This window comes from Cherax quadricarinatus, chromosome 85 (assembly GCF_038502225.1).
Source record: "Cherax quadricarinatus isolate ZL_2023a chromosome 85, ASM3850222v1, whole genome shotgun sequence".
Taxonomy (NCBI): domain Eukaryota; kingdom Metazoa; phylum Arthropoda; class Malacostraca; order Decapoda; family Parastacidae; genus Cherax; species Cherax quadricarinatus.
In genome coordinates this window covers 19,543,936-19,568,610 of record NC_091376.1, presented here as the reverse complement: position 1 = coordinate 19,568,610, position 24,675 = coordinate 19,543,936, and the positions used below count along the sequence as shown (strand labels likewise).

Below are 24,675 nucleotides of genomic sequence, written 5' to 3'. Positions count from 1 at the left end.
TCATATGGACACTACAACAAGTTATCACATGGACACTACAACAAGCTATCACATGGACACTACAACAAGCTATCACATGGACATTACAACAAGCTATCACATGGACACTGCAACAAGTTATTACATGGACACTACAACAAGTTATCACATGGACACTACAACAAGCTATCACATGGACACTACAAGTTATCACATGGACACTACAACAAGTTATCACATGGACACTACAACAAGCTATCACATGGACACTACAACAAGCTATCACATGGACACTACAAGTTATCACATGGACACTACAACAAGTTATCACATGGACACTACAACAAGTTACCACATGGACACTACAACAAGTTATCACATGGTCACTACAACAAGTTATCACATGGACACTACAACAAGCTATCACATGGACACTACAACAAGCTATCACATGGACATTACAACAAGCTATCACATGGACACTACAACAAGCTATCACATGGACACTACAACAAGCTATCACATGGACATTACAACTAGTTATCACATGGACACTGCAACAAGCTATCACATGGACACTACAACAAGCTATCACATGGACACTACAACAAGCTATCACATGGACACTACAACAAGTTATCACATGGACACTACAACAAGCTATCACATGGACACTACAACAAGCTATCACATGGACATTACAACAAGTTATCACATGGACACTGCAACAGGTTATCACATGGACACTACAACAAGCTATCACATGGACATTACAACAAGCTATCACATGGACACTACAACAAGCTATCACATGGACATTACAACAAGTTATCACATGGACACTGCAACAAGCTATCACATGGACACTACAACAAGCTATCACATGGATATTACAACAAGTTATCACATGGACACTGCAACAAGTTATCACATGGACACTACAACAAGTTATCACATGGACACTACAACAAGCTATCACATGAACACTACAAGTTATCTCATGGACACTACAACAAGTTATCACATGGACACTACAACAAGCTATCACATGGACACTACAACAAGTTATCACATGGACACTACAACAAGCTATCACATGAACACTACAAGTTATCACATGGACACTACAACAAGTTATCATATGGACACTACAACAAGCTATCACATGGACACTACAAGTTATCACATGGACACTACAACAAGTTATCACATGGACACTTCAACAAGCTATCACATAGACACTACAACAAGCTATCACATGGACACTACAAGTTATCACATGGACACTGCAACAATTTATCACATGGACACTACAACAAGTTATCACACGGACACTACAACAAGTTATCACATGGACACTACAACAAGCTATCACATGGACACTACAAGTTATCACATGGACACTACAACAAGTTATCACATGGACACTGCAACAAGCTATCACATGGACACTGCAACAAGTTATCACATGGACACTACAACAAGCTATCACATGGACACTGCAACAAGCTATCACATGGACACTGCAACAAGTTATCACATGGACACTACAACAAGCTATCACATGGACACTACAACAAGTTATCACATGTTTGTAGATGAATGGTTCAGAGAACCGACATGTTGATAAATTAGACACATGTGCAACTCTTGGGTATCTTTATTGAGGAAACGTTTCACCACACAGTGGCGATTGATGGACTGACCACATCGACTCAAGGTTGAGGGACTGATTACCTCATTCTCCTCCTGTTCTTCAAGATTCTCCTTTGTATGGACTGATGAAGCCACTGTGTGGCGAAACGTTTCCTCAATAAAGATTCCCAAGAGTTGCACATGTGTCTAATTTATCAAGTTATCACATGGACACTACAGCAAGCTATCACATGGACACTACAACAAGTTATCACATGGACACTACAAGTTATCACATGGACACTACAACAAGTTATCACATGGACACTACAACCAGAAATTGTTAAATAAAAATGGTAACTTAGGAAAAAAACAACAAAAAACTAATTCAAACTTCTCAATTAAAAATGGCAACTTTGAAGCGAAATTGTAGATGAATTCTGCCTCAGAGGGACGATAATTGCATAACACGCGAGAACATTAAGTTTAAACTGCTTACAATTTATATTAACATATCAGAGTTGAATGATAAGGCCAGTCAGGCGAGGTACTCAGAAATTAGTGCATACAAGGCAGTATTTTAATTTTCCCAGTTTCTTCCTTGAATATGTACAAATTGGGCTCTATACTAACCAAAATGTGCAAATTGGGCTCTATGCGAACCAAAATGTGCAAATTAGGCTCTATACGAGCCAAAATTTGCAAATTGGGCTCTATACGAGCCAAAATGGGCAAATTGGGCTCTATACGAGCCAATATGTGCAAATTGGGCTCGAAGACCTAAATGAATTTTTATAACCAAAGTTAAGAATTTGGAAGATGTTATCCTAACATCACATGACTCCGAAAAGGTGATAAATAACATGCCCATGCACTCTGCCCCAGACCCAGACTCTTGGAACTCCGTGTTCATCAAGAACTGCAAGAAGCCCCTATCACGTGCTTTCAACATCCTATGGAGAGGGAGCATGGACACGGGGGTCGTCCCACAGTTACTAAAAACAACAGACATCGCCCCACTCCACAACAGTGGCAGTAAAGCAACAGCAAAGAGCTACAGAACGGTAGTGCTAACATCCCATATCATAAAAATCTTTGTAATAAAGTTGGTAGAATTACCGACAATATGTAAAGTAAAAGGACACGAGTGCAACTAATGTAACATTTTTTATTGTGGCAACGTTTCGCTCTCCAGGAGCTTTGACAAAGCTCATGGAGAGCAAAACGTTGCCACAATAAAAATGTCACATTAGTTGCACTTGTGTCCTTTTACTTTACATAAAAATCTTTGAAAGGGTTCTAAGAAGCAAGATCGTCACTCATCTAGATACCCATCAGTTACACAACCCAGGGCAACACGGGTTTAGAGCAGGTCGTTCCTGCCTGTACCAGCTACTGGACCACTATGACAAGGTCCTGGATGCTGTAGAAGACAAACAAAATGCAGATGTAGTATACACAGACTTTGCGAAAGCCTTCGACAAGTGTGACAGTGGTGTAATTGCACATAAAATTCGTGATAAAAGGATAACAGGTAAAGTTGGTAGATGGATCTATGATTTCCTAACGAACAGAACACAAAGAGTGGTACACAAATAACCAGCACATAGAAGAGAGGAGCTTACGACGACGTTTCGGTCCGACTTGGACCATTTACAAAGTCACACTAATGAGAAGTAGAGCAGGACCTCTACTACCACCGCTACTACTGCTACTACTACTACTACTACTACTACTACTACTACTACTACTACTACTACTACTACTACTACTACTACTATTACTAGCACTTCCTGCCTATAAATACCCGTCCTGCTCTACTTCTGGTTAGTGTGACTTTGTAAATGGTCCAAGTCGGACCGAAACGTCGTCGTAAGCTCCTCTCTTCTATGTGCGACTTATTTGTGTATCGTTCCAGTCACGGTATTGTGCCTCTTTTTGTTACAAAGAGTAGTAATAAACACAGTGAAGTCTGAGGCAGCTACAGTGGAAAGTTCTATTCCACAAGGCACAGTACTCGCTCCCATATTGTTCCCCATCCTCATATCTGACATAGACAGGGATGTAATCCACAGCACTGTGTCTTCATTTGCAGATGACACCCGAATTTTCATGGCAGTGTCCTCCATTGAAGACACTGTAAGAGTCCAGGGGGACACTAACCAAATCTTTAAATGGGCCGCACACAACAATATGAAGTTCAAGGAAGAGAAATTTTAATTTCTCCCGTATGAAAACATGAGGAAATTGAAACTATATCGGAGTATAAAACAAATTCCAACTACACATTAGAGCGAAAAACTAATGTAAAGGACCTGGAAGTGATATTGTCAGAGGATCTCACTTTCATAGACCATAACATTGTATCAATCGCATCTACGAGAAAAATGACAGGATGGATAATGAGAACCTTCAAAACTAGGGATGCCAAGCCCATGATGACACTCTTCAGGTCGCTTGTTCTATCTAGGCTGGAATATTGCTGCACACTAACAGCACCTTTCAAGGCAGGTGAAACTGCTGACCTAGAAACTGTACAGAGAACCTCCATGGCGCGCACAAGTACGATAAAACACCTCAATTACTGGGAACAGTTGAAGTTCCTCGGCCTGTACTCCCAAGAACGCAGGCGGAAAAGTTACATGATTATATAAACTTGGAAAAATCCTAGAGGGATTAGTACCAAATTTACACACGAGAATCACTCCCAATGAAAGCAAAAGACCCGACACGAGATGTAACATTTCCCCAATGAAAAGCAGGGGTGCCACCACCACGATAAGAGACAACACAATAAGTGTCAGGGACCCAAGACTGTTCAACTGCCTCCCAGCATACATAAGGGGGATTACCACTTGACCCCGGACTGTCTTCAAGCAAGCACTGGGCAAGCTCCTAAAGTCAGTACATGACCAGCCGGGCTGTGGCTCGTACGTCAGTTTACATGCGCCCAACAGTAACAGCCTGGTTGCTCAGGCCCTGATCCACCATGAGGCCAGGTCACAGACCGGGCCGCAGGGATGTTGAACCCCGAAGCCCTCGCCAGGTATACTCTACGTATACTACAGGTATACTTGACGTATACATGCCAAAATCAAACCAACAATATCTTGAACAATCAGTATTGTTTCGTGTCTAAGTATACATATAGTAATTAAGTTTTATTTAAGATTCGTGTACAAAACTTTTCCTTTGTTTATAATGATTCACAAATAATCCGCACAAGAGAGAGAAACCAATGACTACGTTTCGGTCCTATTTGGACCATTTGTATATTGTTCCATGCATCGTATTGTACCTTTCTGTTCATGTTTACAGTGATGTTGAAGATTCACAGATACAATGTGACTTTGAGTACAATATAATGATATAACCTAGAATACCCCAATAAATTCAAACATTATTAGGTCTCCCGTAGCTCGGTTGGTAGCGTTCTTAGCTCACACGTTGAGATCCATGGTTCGATCTCCGGTACCGGTGGGAACATTAATTAAGGTGTGCTTCCTAACTACACCTGTTGTCACTGTTCACCTAGCAGTAAGTAGGTACCTTACACCTACTGTCACTTTTCCCTTAGCAGTAAATAGGAATCTGGGCGTTAGTTAACTGGTGAGGGTCGCATCCTGAGGACAAAATTAATCTTAGTTTCTGGAAAAGTTCTGCATAATCAGGGGCTTCATTATGTCACTGATGCCAAGTATTGTCTGTATATATTGTTTATATTGTATATATTGTATATATTGTTTCACATATTTGTAGTAATAAACGTTATTATTATTATTATTATTATTATTATTATTATTATTATTATTATTATTATTATTATTATTATTATTATTATTATTATTGCTACTACCACTATCATTATTATTATTATTATTATTATTATTATTATTATTATTATTATTATTATTATTATTATTATTATTATTATTATTATTATTATCATCAAGGAAACATTTGGCAGTTATTGCACACTAACCAATTTGACTGACAAAATTAGCACATACAATCTTGTACAACCTAAAATCCTGACAGAGCTAACTAATATTAAAGAAAACACTTCAGAACTAAAATCTTAAAAAAGATCCGAGGAGACATTCTCCAGCTCCTGCAGAAATTTGAAAATCTGCCCCTTCACAACTACCCAGTTGATTTTCATAAGGCCGAGAAGATCCATTTATAGTTAATAAAATTTGGTGAGAATTGAAACTATGCTTGACAGGTCCTTGACACGACCATCAGCAACACTGGGACGGTGTAATGTTGGCTGATATCTCACCCTTATAAGCCTTCATCTGCTCTATTATTTTACAGGTCAATTTTTTGCGGATATAAGTTAATATCTATCGTGTTTTCATTCCGTAAATTAACTCTCGTGTAATATGTTAAAGCCTCTGAAGGATTTAGTAGATAATTAAAGTAATTTACCAGATAATTAAAGTAGTTTCTGAAATATAAATATATTATTTGAAATGAATCTCTCCTCGCGCCTCTCCTCCCTCCCCTTCTCTCTCTCTCATTGTCTCACTTTCATTCCCTCTGTTTCTTTTCCTTTAGGGAAACATAGTGGATGAATTACATTATACAGCCATAAAGAGTCGTATGGTCTCGTTATAATCCTTTAATATTCACTATTTCAATATAACTTAGTAGTGAATGTAATTCCTATCAAAGTTTGGAAATAACGAAAATTATCTTTGATGAGTATCAGTGAAATTGTTGATAGAAGAATCAGGGGAATCATCATACATGATGAATTATTAAGCAAACCAGAAACTCGCATTTACTAAATAACAGTAGATAAGTGGAAGAGTATACCTAGTAGTGTGTGAGTGGCATTCTTTCTACCTAGTAGTTGATAAGTGGAACAGTCTGGCTAGTACTTTATGAGTGTAACAGTCTACCTAGTAGTGTGTGAGTGTAACAGTCTACCTAGTAGTGTGTGAGTGTAACAGTCTACCTAGTAGTGTGTGAGTGGAACAGTCTACCTAGTAGTCGATGAGTGCAACAGTCTACCTAGGAGTTGATGCGTGGAACAGTCTACCTAGTAGTAGATGAGTGGAACAGTCAACCTAGTAGTGTGTGAGTGGAACAGTCTACCTAGTAGTCAATGAGTGGAATAGTGCCTAGTAGTTGATGAGTGTAACAGTCAACCTAGTAGTAGATGAGTGGAACAGTCTACCTAGTAGTGTGTGAGTGGAACAGTCTACCTAGTAGTCGATGCGTGGAATAGTGCCTAGTAGTTGATGAGTGTAACAGTCTACATAGTAGTCGATGAGTGGAACAGTCTACCTAGTAGTCAATGAGTGGAATAGTGCCTAGTAGTTGATGAGTGTAACAGTTAACCTAGTAGTGTGTGAGTGGAACAATCTACCTAGTAGTCGATGAGTGGAATAGTGCCTAGTAGTCGATGAGTGTAACAGTCTACATAGTAGTCGTTGAGTGGAACAGTCTACCTAGAAGAGTATGAGTGGAACAGTCTACCTAGAAGAGTATGAGTGGAACAGGCTACCTAGAAGAGTATGAGTGGAACAGTCAACCTAGAAGAGTATGAGTGGAACAGGCTACCTAGGAGTTCTGACGAATAGTTTAAAAAAAACGAGAAGTTAAGGATTGAGACACTTATGCAACATATGGGAATCTTTGTTCAGAAAACGTTTCGCCACACATGGCCCCGCCTACTCCTTCCTCGCCTCACCTGACTACAGTATGTAAGCCACGTCTAAGGCCCTATGCCGTACATTCTACAAGATTGATGGACTGAACACATCGGCTCCAGGCTGATGGACTGATAACTTCAAACTCCTCTCCTTTCACCTTACTGCTTTGCATTGCACTTACGCAGCCACAGTGTGGCGAAACGTTTCCTGAATGAAGGTTCCCCTATGTTGCATAAGTGTCTCAATCTTATACCTAGTAGTAGATGAGTGGAACAGTATATCTAGCAGTGTATGAGTGGAACATTCTACCTAGTAGTCGAAGAGTGGAACAGTCTACCTAGTAGTTGATGAGTGGAACAGTCTACCTAGTAGTTGATGAGTGGAACAGTCTACCTAGCAGTTGATGAGTAGAATAGTCTACCTAGTAGTGTATGAGTGGAACATTCTACCTAGTAGTCGAAGAGTGGAACAGTCTACCTGGAAGCTGATGAGTGTAACAGTCTACCTAGTGGTTGATGAGTGGAACAGTCTACCTAGCAGTTGATGAGTGGAATAGTCTACCTAGTAGTTGATGAGTTTAACAGTCTACATAGTAGTCGATGACTAGAAGAGTCTAACTAGTAGTTGATGAATGGAAAATTCTACCTAGTAGCTGATGAGTGGAATAGTCTCCTTAGTAGTCTATGAGTGGAACAGTCTACCTTTGGAGTGTGTTAGTGGAACAGTCTACCTAGTAGTTGATGAGTGGAACAGTCTACATAGCAGTCCATGACTGTGAGAGCCTACCTAGTAGTTGATGAGTGGAACAGTGTAATCAGTAGTTGATGAGAGGAACAGTCTACATAGTAGAAAATCAGTGGAACTCTCTTCCTAGAAGTAGATGGGTGGAACAGTCTACCTAGTAGTAAATGAGTGGAACAGTCTGCCTAGTAGTAAATGAGTGTAACAGTCTACCTAGTAGTTGATAAATGGAAGAGTCTACTTAGTAGTTAATAAGTGGAACAGTCTTCCTATTAGTTGGAGAGAGGAAAACTCTCCCTATTAATTGATAAGTGAACACTCTTACCTAGTAGTTGATGAGTGGGACACTCTTACCTAGTAGTTGATGAATGGGACAGTCTACATATTAGTTGAGAAGTGGGACAGTTGACGAGTGGAAGAGTCTCTAAGTAGTTGATGATTGGAATACTTATACCTACCAGTTGACGAGAGAAACAGTCTATCTAATAGTTGATGATTGGAACAGTCTACTTAGTTGTTGATAAGTGAAACAGTCTACCTAGTAGTTAATGTGAGGAACACTCTTACCTAGTACTTGATGGGTGGAACAATCTACCAAGTAGTTGATGAGTGGAACATTCTTACCTAGTAGTTGATGAGCGGAACACTCTTAGGTAGAAGTTGACAAATGGGACAATCTACCTAGTAGTTCATGAGTGGAATACTCATACCTAGTAGTTGATGTGAGAAACAGTCTACCTAGTAGTTTAAGAGTGGAACAGTCTACTTAGCAATTGATGAGTGGAACATTCTTACCTAGTACTTGATGAATGGATCACCGTTACCTAGAAGTTAATGAATAGGACAGTCTACCTAGTAGTTGATGAGTGGAACAGTCTACCTCGTAGTTACTGAGTGGAACAATCTACCTATTGTATGATGAGTGGAACTGTCTACCTAGTAGTTGACGAGTGGAATTCTCTAGCTAGTAGTTGATGAGTGAAACACTCCACCTAGTAGTTGATGAATAGAGCACTCTACCTAATATCTAATGTGTGAAACAAGCTTCCTAGTAATCGATGAGTGGAACACTCTACGTAAGAGTTGATGAGCGGAGAAACCTACCCAGTAGTTGATGAGTGGAACAGTCTACCTAACAGTTGATGAGTGGAAAACTCTTACGAAGTAGTTGATGAGTGGAACACTCTTACCTAGCAGTTGATGAGTAGAACATTCTTACCTAGTAGTTGACGAGTGCAACAGTCTCCTAGTAGTTGATGACTGGAATACTCATACCTAGCAGCTGATGAGAGGAAATGTCTGTCTATTAGGTGGTGAGTGGAACAGTCTACCTAGTAGATGACGATTGAGACAGATTTCCTAGTAGTTGATTGGTGGAACAGTCTGCTTAAAAGTTGATGAGTGGATCTGTCTACCTAGCAGTTGAAGAAAGGAACAGACTAACTAGTACTTATAAGGAGAAAATTTACCTAGTAGTTAATGAGTGGAAAACTACCTAGTAGTTGATGAGTGGAACACTCTAGAATTTGATGAATGAAACAGTCTATCTAGTATTGAATGAGTGGAAAAGTCTACCTGCAAGTTGATGAGTGGATCAGTCTACTTAGTACTTGATGAGTGGAACACTCATACCTGGTAGATGGTGAATGGGACACTCTACCTAGTTGTTCATGAGTGGAGAGTCTACAGAATAGCTGATAAGTGGAACAATCTACCTAGTAATCGATGAGTGGAACAGTCTGTCTAGTAGTTAATGAGAGTAACAGTCTACCTAGGAGTTGATGAGTGGAACAATCTACCTAGTAGATGATGAGTGAAACATTCTACTTAGTAGTTGATGAGTGGAACAATCTACCTAGTAGTTGATGAGTGAAAAATCTACCTAGTAGTGTATGAGTGAAACAGTCTACCTAGCAGTCGATGAGTGAAAAAGTCTACTTAATAGTTGATGAGTTGACCAGTCTTTCTAGTAGTGTGTGAGTGGAACACTTTACCTAGTAGTCGATGAGTGGAACAGTCTATATAGCAGTCGATGAGTGGAGCAGTGTACCTAGGAGTTGATGAGTGGAGCAGTCTACCTAGTAGCTGATGAGTGGAACAGTCTACCTGGTAGTGTGTGAGTGGAACAGTCTACCTAATAGTCGATGAGTGGAACAGTCTATATAGTATTAGATGAGTGGAACAGTCTACCTAGTAGTTGATGAGTGAAACAGTCTACCTAGTAGAGTATGAGTGGAATAGGGTACCTAGTAGTAGTGATGAATGGTTTAAAAAATCGGACAAGTTGAGGTTTGAGACACTTATGCAACATATTGGAGTCTTTATTCAGCAAACGTTTCGCCGCACAGTGGCTTCATCAGTCCAGTGCAGAGCAGAAAGTTGTAAGGAGAAAAGTTTGAGGTAATTAGCCCCTCAGCCTGGAGTCGAAGTGTTCAGTTCATCAATCTTGTAGAATGTACAGCATAGGGCCGTAAACGTGAGTTATATATATATTTCCTGAATAAAGAATCCCATATGTTGCGTAAGTGTCTCAATCTTCAACTTGTCGGTTTTTTAAACCATTCATCGCAACTGTCAGACACTGCATCATCATAGAATCTTGTTACATAGAATTCTTCAACACTTGTTCAACCTTTGGAAGAAGACCTACATAGAGTAGTGGATAGTTTCACTATGAATCCACCTACTCCTTCCTCGCTTCACCTGACTACAGTATGTAAGCCACGTCTATGGCCCAATACTGTACATTCTACAAGACTGATGGACTGAACACATCGACTCCATGCTGATGGACTGATAATTTCAAAGTCCTCTCCTAGTAGTAGATGAGTGGAACATGTTACCTAATAGTTGATGAGTGGAACAGTCTACCAAGCAGTAAATGAGTGGAACAGTCTACCTAGTAGTTGATGAGTGGAACACACTACCTAGTAGTAGATGAATAGAACAGTCTTACTAGTAGTTGACGAGAGGAACAGTCCACCTAGCAGTGGATGAGTGGAACAGTCTAACAAGCAGTAAATGGGTGGAACAGTCTACCCAGTAGTTGATAAATAGAACAGTCTAAGTAGTAGTAATATATGGAACAGTCTTCCTATTAGTTGATAAGTGGAACAGTCTACCTAGTAGTCGATCATTGAAACACACTTACCTAGTAGTTAATGAGTGGGACACTCTTACCTAGTAGTAGATGAATGGGACAGTCTACATATTAGTTGAAGAGGGGGACAGTGTACATAGTGGTAGACGATTCGAAGAGTCTCCTAGTAGTTGATGACTGGAATACTCATGCCTACTAGTTGATGTGACGAACATTCTACCTAATAGTTGATGAATGGAACAGTCTACTTAGTAGTTGATGAGTGGAACAATCTACCTAGTAATGGATGAGTGGAACAGTCAACCTAGTAGTTGATGTGAGGAACACTCTTACCTAGTAGTTGATGAGCGGAACACTCTTACGAAGAAACTGATGAATGGAACAATCTACCTAGTAGTTGATGAGTGGAATACTCATACCTAGTAGATGATGAGAGAAACAGTTTACATAGTAGTTGATGAATGTGACTATCTAAATAGTTGTTAATTAGTGGAATACTCTATCTAGTAGTTGATGAGCGGAACACTGTACCAAGTAGCTAAAGAGTGGAACACTCTATCTAGTAGTTGATGAGCGGAACACTCCAACTGCTGAATGATGTGTGAAACACTCTTCTAATTATTTTTCGAGTGGAGCCGTCTACCTAGTGCTTAATGAGTGGGACAGAATTCCTAGTAGTTGATGAGTGGAACACTGTACCAAGTAGCTAAAGAGTGGAACACTCTATCTAGTAGTTGATGAGTGGAACAGTTTACCTAGTAATGAATGAGTGGAACAGTCAACCGATAGAGGGTGAGTGGAAAAGTCTACATAGTAGTGGATGAGTGGAACACTTACCTAGTAGTTCACTAGTGGAACACTCTTACCAAATAGTTAATGAATGGGACAATCTACTTAGTAGTTGATGAGTGAAACAGTCTATCTAGTAGTTGATAAATGGAGCAGTCTAAGTAGTAGTTAATAAATGCAACAGTCTTCCTGTTAGTTGATAAGTGAAACAGTCGACCTAGTAGTTGATGAGTGGAACACTCTTAGCTAGTAGTTGATAAGTGGGACACTCTAACATAGAAGTTGATTGGAACACTCTTAGCTAGTAGTTGATAAGTGGGACACTCTAACATAGAAGTTGATGAATGGGGCAGTCTACATATTAATTGAGGAGTGAGACAGTCTAACATGTAGTTAACGAGCGGGAGAGCCTCCTAGTAGTTGATGATTGGAATACTCATACCTACTAGTTGATGAGAGGAACAGTATATCTAATAGTTGATGAGTGGAACAGTCTACTAAGCAGTTGTTGAGTGAAACAATCTAGCTAGTAGTTGATGAGTGGAACACTTTACCAAGTAATTGATGAGTAGAACACTCTACGTAGTAGCTGATGAGTTGAACAGTCTACCTAGTACAGAGTGGAACAGTCTACCTAGTAATGGATGAGTGAAACAATCTACCTAGTAATGGATGAGTGGAACAGTCTACCTAGTAGTTGATGTGAGGAACACTCTTACCTAGTAGTTGAAGAATGGGACAGTCTTCCAAGTAGTTGATCAGTGGAACAATCTTCCTAGTAGTTGATGAGCGGAACAGTCTACCTAGTACTTGATGAGTGTAACATTCTTGACTAATAGTTGATGAGGGGGAACGTTCTTACCTAGTAGTTGATGAATAGGACAGTCTTCATTGTAGTTGATTAGCGGAGCAGTCTGCCTAGTAGTTGATGTGTGGAACACTTTTACCTAATAGTCGACGAATAGGATAATCTACCTAGTATTTGATGACTGGAACAGTCTACCTAGTAGTTGATGAGTAGGACAGTCTACCTAGTAGTTGATGAGTAGGACAGTCTACCTAGTAGTTGATGAGTAGGACAGTCTACCTAGTAGTTGATAAATGAAACAGTCTACCTATTAGTTGGTAAGTGGAACAGTCGACTTAGTAATTGATGAGTGGAACATTCTTAACTAGTAGTTGATGAATAGGACAGTCTTCCTAGTAGTTGATGAGCGGAACAGTCTAGCTAGTAGTTGATGTGTGGAACACTTTTACCTAGTAGTCGACGAGTGGGACAGCCTACCTAGTAACTGATGACTCGAACAGCCTACCTAGTAGTTTATGAGTAGGACAGTCTACCTAGTAGTTGATGAGTGGAACACTCTCACCTAGAATGAGGGGAACGCTCATTTCTAGTAGTTGATGAATGAAACACTCTTACCAAGTAGTTAATGGGTGGAACACTCTTACCTAGTAGTCGAAGAAATGGGACATTCTACCTAGTAGTTGATGACTGGAACAGTCTACCTAGTATTTGATGAGTGGGACAGTCTACCTAGTAGTTGATGTGTGGAACACTCTTACCTAGTAATTGATGAGTGGAACACTCTTGCCTAGTTAAGTGGGACAATCTATCTAGTAGTTGATGAGTTGGACAGTCTGCCTAGTAGTTGATGAGTGGAACATTCTTACCTAGTAGATGATGAGTTGCACACTCTTACCTAGTTGAATGGGACAAACTAGCTATTAGTTGATGAGTGGGACAGTCTGCCTAGCAGTTGATTAGCGGACAGTCTGCCTAGTAGTTGATGAGTGGAACAGTCTACCTAGTAGTTGATGAGTGGAACAGTTTACCTTGTAGTTGGTGATTGGAACATTCTTACGTAGTAGATGATGAGTGGAACACTCTTACATTGTAGCTGATGAGTGTAAATCTCTTTCCAAGTAGTTGATGAATGGGACAGTCTACTTAGTAGTTAATGAGTGAAATACTCCTGCCTAGTAGTCGTCGAGAGAAAACGTCTACCTAGTAATTTATGAGTGGAACAGTCTACATAGTAGATGACGATTGAAACAGTCTTCCTAATCTTCATATAGTTGAAGAGTGGAAGTCTACCAGATTGTTGATGAGTGGAATACTGTTCCTAGTAGTTGATGAGTGGAACACTTTCCTGCTGGTTCATGAGTGGAACACTCTTCCTAGTAGTTGATGAATGGGACACTCTTCCTATTAGTTATTGAGTGGAACCGTCTACCTAGTACTCGATGAGTGCAACAGTCTACCTAGTAGTTGATGAGTGGAACACTGTCCCTATTAGCTGATGAATGGAACACTCTACCTATTAGTTGATGAATGGAACAGTGTATCTAGTTCTGAATGAGTTGAACAGTCTACTTAGCAGAGGATAAGTGGAACATTTTGTCTAGTAGTTGATGTGTGAAACACTCTTACCTAGTAGTTGATGAGTGAGACAGCCTGCCTAGTAGTTTGTTGTTGAAGAGTTGAACATTCTACCTAGTAGTTGATGAGTGGAACAGTGTTACCAAGTAGTTCATGAGTGAACCACTCTTATGCAGCAGTTTATAAGTGGAACACTCTTAACTCGTATTTAATGAATGGGACAGTCTGCGTAGAAGTTGAGGAGTGGGACAGTCTACCTAGTGGTTGACGAGTGTAGTTGTTGATTTGAATACTCATACCCAGGGGCTGATGAGAGGAACAGTCTATCTAATAGTTGATGGCTGGAACACTCTTCCTAGCAGATCACGATTAAGACTTCCTAGTAGATGAAGAATGGAAGTCTACCTAGTAGATGATGAGTATAACACTATTCCTATTAGTTGATGAGTGGATCTGTCTACCGAGAAGTTGACGAATGGAACAGACTACCTAGTACTCCATGAGAAGAACAATCTGCCTAGTACTCCATGAGAAGAAAAATCTGCCTAGTAGTTGATGAGTGGAACATTCTACCTAGTAGGTGGTGAGTGGAATACTCTAACTAGTAGTTGATGAATAGAACAGTCTACCTAGTAATGAATGAGAGGAACAGTCTACTTTGTAATTGATGAGTGGAACAGTGTAACTAGTAGCTGATGAGTGGAACTCTCTACCTAATATTTGATGAGTGGAACACTCTTCCTAGTAGTTGATGAGCGGAAGAGTCTATCTAGGAGTTGATGAATTTAACATTCTACCTAGTAGCAGATGAGTGCAACAGTGTAACTAGTAGTTGATGAGTGGGACACTCTACCTACTAGCTAATGAGTGCAACGCTCTTCCTAGTAGTTGATGAGTGGAAGAGTCTACCTAGCAGTTGATAAGTGGAAGAGTCTACCTAGCAGTAGATGAGTGGAATAATCTACCTAGTAGTGGATGAGTGGAGCAAATTACCTAGTAATAGATGAGTGGAACAGTCTACTTAGTAGTCGATGAGTGGCATATTCTTACCAAGTAGTTGCTGAATGGAACAGTCTACCTAGTAGTTGATGAGTGGAATACTCTACCTAGTAGTTGATGAGTGGAATACTCTACTTAGTAGTTAATGAATAGGACAGTCCACCTAGTATTGATTGAGTGAAACAGGCTACCTAGTAATTGATGAGCGGAGCAGTCTACCTTCTAGTTGATTAGATTTTGCCACCGAAGTGGCTAGTTTATTGTGCACCCCATATCCATCCTGTGGACGGTAGCGCGAGAGCATATGGATACACAAAAGGCCTAGGAACTAGGCCCCAAAGGGTTAACAGGAATACATATGGATTTATATCTACTTATCTATAGTTCACTTATCTGTTACAAGCAAATTTAGGAAATTTGCTTAGTATATCTGGTATCTTATTTTCATTAATAAGATGTCTTGACATGTCACATAGGTTATTATACTGTCTGTCTCTGTATTCCTCAATAAGTGGACAATTAAGCACATAGTGTTCAAGAGAGTGACCATATGCCTGATCACATAATTTACATTTAGTTTGATCATCATCTGTGTGTCTCCCAAACTGCCAGAAGTACTTGTAACCAAGCCTAAGCCTGGCCACTACAACATCAGTCAGTCTGTTCACTAGTTGATAATGGGAACACTCTACCTAATTGTTGGTGAGGGGACAGTCTACCTAGTGTTTGATGAGTGGAGCAGTCTACGTAGTAGATGATGAGAGGAACAGTATACCTAGTAGAGGATGAGTGGAACAATCTACCTAATACTTGATGAGTGGAGCTTCTTACAAAGTAGATCGTGAGTGGAACACTCTTACCTAGTAGTTTAGGAATGGGACAGTTTACTTAGTAGTTGATGAGTTGGACAGTCTACTTAGAAGTTGATGAATGGGACAGCCTACCTAGGAGTTGATGAGTGTAGAGTCTACCGAGTAGATGATGAGCGGAACACTCTCACCGAGTAGTTGATGAGTGGAACAATCTTACATAGTAGTTGATGAATGTAACACTCATACCTAGTAGCTGATGTGTGGAACACTCTTACCTAGTAGTTGATGAATGGGACATTGTCCCTAGCAGCTGATGAGTGTAGAGTCTACCGAGTAGTTGACTAGTGGAAATGTCTACCTAGTAGTTGATGAGTGGAACGCTCTTACCTAGTAGTTGATGATTGGAACACTCTTACCTAGTTGAGTGTGACAACCTAGCTTGTGGTCGATGAGTGGGACAGTCTTTCTAGTAACTGATGAATTGGACAGTCTGCCTAGTAGTTGATTAGTGGACAGTCTGCCTAGTTGTTGATGAGTGGAACAGTCTACCTTATACCTGATGAGCGGAACAGTCTACCCAATAGTTGATGATTGGAACAGTCTACCTAGTAATTGATTAGAGGAACACTACCTAGCAGTTGATGAGTGGAACAGTTTACCTAGTAGTTGATGAGTGGAACATTCTTACCTAGTAGATGATGAGTGGAACACTCTTACCTAGTAGTTGATGAATATAACACAATTACCTAGTTGATGATGAATGGGAGAATCTATCTAGTAGATGATGAGAGAAAAAGTCTACCTAGTAGTTTATGAATGGAACAGTCTACCTGCTGAGGGATAAGTGAAACACTCTTCCTAGTAATTGATGAATGGGACACCCTATTAGTTATTGAGTGAAACCTTCTACCTAGTACTCGATGAGAAGAACGGTCTACTTAGTAGTTGATCAGTGGAACACTGTTCCTAGTAGCTGATGAATGGATCACTCTACCAATTAGTTGATAAATGGAACAGTGTACCTAGTTCTGAATCAGGTGAACAGTCTTCCAAATAGAGCATGATTGGAACATTCTATCTAGTAGGTGATGTGTGAAATACTCTTACCCAGTAGTTGATGAGTGGGACAATCTACCTGGTAGTTGAAGAGTGGAACAGTCTACCTAGTAGTTGATGAGTGGAACAGTCTACCTAGTAGTTGATAAGTGGAACAGTCTTCCTAGTAGTAGAAGAGCGGAACAGTCTACCTACTTGTTGATGAGTGGAACAGTCCACCTACTAGTTGATGAGTAGAATACTCGTACGTAGTAGTTGATGAGAGGAAGAGTCTACCTAGTATTTGATAAGTGGAACGGTCTACATAGTACTTCATGAATGGAACCCACTGCCTACTTGTTTGATGAAAGGAAAACTCTACCTAGCAGTTCATGAGTGGAACACTCTACCTAGTAGCTGATGAGTGGAACACTCCTAACTAGTAGCTGATGAGTGGAACACTCTATCTAGAAGTTGATGAGTGGAACAGTCTGCCTAATAGTTGATGAGAGGGACAGTCTACCTAGTAGGTGATGAGTGGAACAGTATGCCTAGTAATTGATGAACTGAACACTCTTACCTAGTAGATGATGAGTGGAACAATCTACCTAATAGCTGATGAGTGGAACAGTCTACCTAGCAGTTGATTATTGAAGAACTATACCTAGTCGTTGATGAGTTGAACATTCTACCTAGTAGCTAGGTAAGACACACAGGCAACAGTTAGGCAACTTTATTCCGAAACGTTTCGCCTACACAGTAGGCTTCTTCAGTCGAATACAGAAAGTAGGCAGGAACAGTAGAGATGTGGAGACGATGTAATCAGTCCATCACCCTTGAAGTAGTAGAATTTCAGGTTGTCAGTCCCTCAAATTCAGGGCTGAGGGACTGACAACCTCAAATTCTACGACTTCAAGGGTGATGGACTGATTACATCGTCTTCTCTACTGTTCCTGCCTACTTTCTGTATTCGACTGAAGAAGCCTACTGTGTAGGCGAAACGTTTCGGAATAAAGTTGCCTAACTGTTGCTTATGTGTCTTACCTACCAACCTGCCGGTATTGTATACCATTTTGATGTTCATTCTACCTAGTAGTTGATGAGTGGAACAGTCTACCTAGTAGTTGATGAGTGGAGCAGTCTACCTTGTAGTTGATTATTTTAACACTCTACCTAGTAGTTGTAGAGTTGATGGTCGCAACAGTATACCTAGTAGTTGATGAGTAGAACAGTCTATCTAGTAGTTGATGAGTGAAATAGTCTACCTAGCAGTTGAGAAGTGGAGAAGTCTACTTAGTAGTTGGTGAGTGGAACAGTGTACCTAGTAGTTGACAAGTGGAAGAGTAAGCCTACTAGTTGATGAACTGAACACTCTTATCTAGTAGTTGATGAGTGAGACAGTCTACCTAGTAGTTGATGAGTGGAATAGTTTACCTAGTGGTTGATGAGTGGAACATTCTTATCTAGTAGAAGACTAGTTGAACAGTCGACCTAGTAGTTGGTGAGTGGAACAGTCTACCTAGTAGTTGAAGAGTGGATCAGCCTACCTTGTAGTTGATAATTGGAACACTCTACTTAGTAGTTAATGAGTTGAACAGTCTACCTAGTAGTTGATGAGTGGAACAGTATACGTAGTAGTTGATGAGTGGAACAGTCTACCTTGTAGTTGATTATTGGAACACTCTACCTATTAGTTGATGAGTTGAACAATCTAACTAGCAGTTGGTGAGTGGAACAGTATTGCTAGTAGTTAATTATTGAAATAGTCTACCTAGTAGTTGATGAGTGGAACAGTATTTCTAGTAGTTGAGGAGTATAGTCTACCTAGTAGTTGATGAGTGGAACAGTCTACCTAGTAGTTGATGAATTGGACTGTCTACCTAGTAACTGAGGAGTGGGAGAGTCTACCTAGAAGTTGACGAGTGGAACGGTCTACCTAGTAGCTGATGAGAGAAACAATCTACCTAACAGATGATTATTGGAACACTCTACCTAGTAGTTGATGAGTTGAACAGTCTACATAGTAGTTCATAAGTGGAACAATCTACCTTGTAGTTGATGAGTGGAAAAGTCTACCTAGTAGTTGATGAGTGGAACAGTCTACCTAGTAGTTGATGAATTGTACCGTCTACCTAGTAGTTGATTAGTTGAACAGTATAACTAGTAGTCGATGAGTGGAACAGTCTACCTTGTAGTTGATTATTGGAACACTCTACCTATTAATTGAAGAATACAGCAGTCCACCTAGTATTTGATGTGTTGAACAGTATTCCTAGTAGTTGGTGAGTGAAATCGTCTGCCATGTAGTTAATGAGATGAACATTCTACCTAGTATTGGATGAGTGGAGCAGTCTACCTAGTAATGGATGAGTGGAACAATCTATCATGTAGTGGATGAGACCATCTACCTAAGAGTTAATGAGTGCAAGAGTCTACCTAGTGGTTGTTTAGTCTAGCTAGTAGTTGATGAGTGGGACACTCTATCTAGTAGTTGTTGAATGGAACAGTCTACCTGGTAGTTGATGAGGGGAACAGTCTACCTAGTAGTTGGTGAGTGGAACAGTCTATGAAGTAGGGTTCCTTTGGCACCTTGTAATAGGTTAGATAAATACATGATTCAAAGGGGTTGCATTAAAGTAGGACTTGCCCTCTAGTTATTAGAATTATCAGCGCTTATTGCTTAGGTAGCAGTGAAAGTGGGTTGGGCAAATATTTTTGTTTGTTTGTTAGTGTTAGAAAATCTTGTTAAGTTTAGACTAGTATGCCTGCTGCAGTGTTCATCCTTTCTTGTGTTCTTATTAATGGATTTGCTTCCTCTTATCCCAAACTAATGAGAAAAACACGTCAGTGGTTGAGAAAGATACGTAAGAAAACACCTGGACAAAAGTGATAAAGGTCCCACGACTGAAAGGTTTTCTAATAAATATGTCCCCGTATTTACTAACGTGTCTTTGTAAACCAAATTGTTGTATCTGTTACTAAGATTTATACCATACTCACCTCATTGAACTCATGATCTACAACAAAGAGATCAAACTCTTTCCTCCTCTCATAAAGATCCTTCACTGAGGGATCTTTGTACAAGTTTTTGACATAATCGGGAAGAAGAGTCTCAAACAAGGTCCACCCACCATTCCAGTCCTTCATATACTCAAACATATCTGGAGGTTCTTGTGACGTCAGCTCGTGGGTGACCTCGATGATGTTGGGATAATCAGATGATGTCGGGTTTTCAGACAATATTGTTATCTGTATAAACATGTGGATGCAACATTTAGATAAATTTGAAAAATTTGAACAAAACTGGATTGATGTACTTCTAATATTGAAGACGAAGATCAAAGTCATTACAGGTTCGAGTAATCACTCCTAATTCTGCAGGTATTGTTACTACATTAAAGTTCAAAATGGTATAAAATACCGAGAAGTTGACACATGTGCAACATCTGGTACCTTTATTGTTGATGAGTAAGAGACATGTGCAACACCTGGTACCTTTATTGTTGATGAGTAAGACACATGTGCAACATCTGGTACCTTTATTGTTGTTGAGTAAGACACATGTGCAACACCTGGTACCTTTATTGTTGATGAGTAAGAGACATGTGCGACATCTGGTACCTTTATTATTGATGAGTAAGACACATGTGCAACACATGTGCAACATCTGGTACTTTTATTATTGAAATATGTGATAAATATGTGAAATATGTGACAAGTAGAAGACTGGGATACTTGTGCAACAGTTTGGAATCTTGAGGAAATTTTTCGGCACACAGAGGCTTCATCAGTCCAATACAAATTAGAACAGTGGAAATGAAGAAATATAAGGAAATCAGTCCCTCAGCCTAGAATCGATGTGTTTAATCGACGAATCTTGAACGAAGTACAACATATTCTCGGACACTGCAACATAATGGGTTCTTGATATAAGGACTTCTGCAACACTCGTCCAACAGATGGACATAACCTACTTATATAGTGGATGGTTCCACTGTGACTCCGCCTCCTCCTGCTTCACCTCAGACGACTACTGTATATAAGCAACTTCTCCGAGCAAATTCTGCACTTTCTTCAAGACTACTGGACTGAACACATCGATTCCAGGTTGAGGGACTGATTACCTCAATCTCCTCCTCTGTTTCCACTGTTCTTCTCTATATTGGACTCATGAAGCCACTGTATGGCTAAACGTTTCCTCAATAAAAATAAGAAAAACGTTCCACAAGTGTCTCAGTCTTGATTGTTGAAACGTTTCGCCTCTGCATCAGTCGAATACAGAGGCAGCAGGTTTAATAACGAAATTACTACTACATAGTCAACAGTTGGGATCCATTTCTTTGCTTCTGATTATCTCAAAATTACAAATTGTAAATTATATCTTTTTTATCACAAAAAAAGAGCAATGTCTCACCTGGTGTCCACGGTCAGCCAGAGCCCTGGCAAGAGGCATAAACACATTCTTGTGGCTCTGGGAGGAGACTGGAGTCAGCATCAGTATCTTGCAGTGTCTCTCAGGAGGGTCTAATTTCCCCGTGACCATCGCCACCACAGCCAGCATCACATACGTCGCCGCTAACATCTGTATACAACAAGTGTTAAAACTGTAGAATGTGTAATATGTACAGGAAATAATTTTAAGATATTCTTGGAAGAAATCACAGTTAAACGAGAAATTTCAAACAAGAGAAAAAAATACAACAATGAAAATAGTAAATAAATCTTGAGCGCTTTCATGTGCTTGCACACATCTTCAGAGGACTAAGAAGAGGCAAGAGAAGCACATTTTGTATATTAAATACCTAAGTGACGCCTCACTTAGAATGAAGGTAACTTCTCATTTATTTCATTAGAAATTAATTTTTTTTATAGATTTCATTTTCTATTCAATCTATGAGCAATCTTATATCTGGATTTACGTATTTGTTGATGGGATTCTTACAGTGGATGAGAAACAAGAACAGACACACAAAAATCTCAGTCGAAACTAAATAATTTCCCGTTCCTGAAGATGTTTGTTTTCAGTAACAAATTAATATATTCTCTGACTGATACGAATAATTAATATGATAATATATACTGACATGAAAATTCATTCTTTCTTGGTGGATTGTCTGGAAGAGAAAGTCGTCATTAAATCATCATTTTCACGCTCAGATCTCTGTCAAATAACCAAGAGCTCCAGTTGCGGGTCATCACATGATAGACCCACTTCAGGAAACACTTGTCTTGTTTTCTGACAGTTCTTACCTAACCTAACCTAACTCCTCGCCAGTTTTAACCTCCCCTTTCGTCCAGAGGTTCAACTAGTCCTTCAGGTAAGTGTAGTCGAACTCTCTTCCAACACTGGAGAGTTCTCTTACAGAGCACATCTTATAAAACTGTTTACCCTATACTTAAACCCACACCTAAAACATATTCCCAATTAAGTTACTATGGGTAACTTCCAAATAAGATGATTGTCCAGGAGACTACTACTAAGTTTCCTACGGCACCAGCATATGTGAATGATATACAATACTGACAAGTTGAAAAATTGTACACATAAGCAACTTGGTATCCATAGTTGTAGAGTTTACGCCATGCAGTGTCTTTATCAATACAATTCAAGAGCATAATGTGAAGAATGTAGCAGTATATTCCAAAGATGAGGAAATCTGTCCCTTAGTCTTGTACTGATAAAGCCAGTGAAGGGCAAAACATCTATAAATAGACACCAAGATGCTGCGTGTCTTATTCTTCATTTCATCTGGCACTGTTCTACATTGTCCTTGAAGCTCTTACCTGGGGTATAAAGTTTATTGTGAGGAGTTGTGGCATGCAAAGGGCACGTCATCTTTATTTGGCGCATGTACACATCCATACAGGCTGCCTCACAACCAGTGAACCATGTGCTAAGGGTTTAACGAATCAGGGGGCCCCATCGTTAAATCAGTAGCTTGGTTGAATCACAGATGGGTATGACAATGACGGTTGTGTTGTGGAGTCACACGAGTTTCACCATTGCCATATCCACACAGACGCTGGTTGGAAGCAGTGATCTAGTCTGGCTGTTCTTTTCGCCTTGACACACCATGTTGTACACATATATTTCCAATTCTTATATATAGTGTACATAGTTGTAAAAAGTTATATATATTTGGTGAAGAAATATATAATTCAAAGTTCTCTGTTGTGTTTATTTTGCTCCAAGCTTCCCTTTACACCCAGGATAACAGACCTTGATTACCTGGGTCGTAATATGGGAAGCCTGCCCGAGAGCTGGAGCTGGACTTAGAGCAGGAGCTGGACTTAGAGCCGAAGCTGGAGCAGGAGGTAGTCTTTGTATCATTTAAATAGCTTGCTATCTGGCATTGCTGATATCAGCTTTGCCATTCACTTCCTATTATTGCATGTCAACTTTGCATTCCCTTCACTTTGGTCAGCCTTCCTATTGTGTGAGTATTCTGCAGTCGTACCGTGCATAGCTGCTTGAGTGTATTGCAATAGCATGTTACGTTGGGGTTAAAGCCACCTATACGAGTCAGACGATTAGTGTCTGCATTCACTCTGCTAAAACTGCCCAAGCTTTCTTTACAGCTTTGTTGGCAAATTGCTCATTCTATTGGCATTGAATATAAAAGCACTCTTACTGTTGCGAAGCTTTGTGACATTTTACATACAAAGCTGAAAGCAGAAGAGATAGTGCACCAGAGTCCTGTTACTCCCACTACAGGAGCTATTAACTGCAGATCTCCGATTATGTTCCTGAAAAAGACTGGGAGAGACACAACACCTGAGCAAAACCAGCAGTCTCGTGAAGGAACAGATGCTTTGGGTTTATCTGGAGGCGTGTCAGCTTCATTGGCACTGGAGTTAGCAAAAATCAATCTTGAGCAGACCAGGGATCGATGATTTACCAAGCGAATTTTATGTACAGCACTGGGGTCTGCTTAGGGGTTTCCTAGTAAGGTTAATGAATGCCATGAAAGACGGAGGTAAGATGGGAGAATCTCAGGCAACGGCGGTGGTGGTGTTGGTCCCAAAGGGTAAACAGCAGAGTACCCTTCGGGATTACCGAGCCATTTCGTTGCTTTGTGCTGATTATAAATTATTTGCGAAAATTCTTGGGAATCGGCTTAAATGTGTTGTGGGGAGGGTCGTGTTTGAGTCTCAGTTCGGTTTACCTGGTAGGTCAATGAGCGAGGGCCACGGGATTATCAAGGGGTTCCTGGAGGACATGGAAAGGGGAAGACGGGCGTTGGTGGCATTGGATTGGCAAGGGGCTTATGATAGGGTGGAAAGAAAGGCTTTGAGGGATATTCTCCTACGACAGGGGTTTGGCGAAGAAATAGTGGGGTGGGTGGATACGTTGTACTGAAACGCGAAGGTAAGGGTGCAAATCAATGGGTGTGGGGGGGGGGGGAGTCAACATGGAGCGGGGTCTTCAGCAGGGATGTCCTTTATCACAAATATTGTTTGCATGTGTTCAGGATCCCTTTTATAGGATGGTGGAGGATCGTCTAAGGACGGGGGGGAGGGATGGTGAGCTGAAGCCAT

The 24,675-nt window shown here is 40.2% G+C and overlaps 2 protein-coding genes across 7 annotated transcripts in view; both read right to left on the bottom strand.

Annotated features, from left to right (window-relative positions):
* LOC128703114 (UDP-glucosyltransferase 2-like) overlaps nucleotides 1–24,675 on the bottom strand; it is a 238,842-nt gene that overhangs the window by 69,320 nt on the left and 144,847 nt on the right. The window lies entirely within an intron of this gene.
* The window catches only part of LOC128703249 (UDP-glycosyltransferase UGT5), a 146,334-nt gene that overhangs the window by 48,622 nt on the left and 73,037 nt on the right, over nucleotides 1–24,675 (bottom strand). For 5 of the 6 annotated variants that reach the window (XM_070103503.1, XM_070103504.1, XM_070103506.1 and 2 more), the window contains 2 exons: nucleotides 21,551–21,718; nucleotides 20,137–20,385 (listed from right to left, as the gene is read on the bottom strand). In XM_070103503.1, coding sequence (XP_069959604.1) covers nucleotides 20,137–20,385; nucleotides 21,551–21,718 — 417 coding nt within the window. The remainder of the gene's footprint in view (nucleotides 1–20,136; nucleotides 20,386–21,550; nucleotides 21,719–24,675) is intronic. The other variant, XM_070103507.1, reaches the window with a different exon arrangement.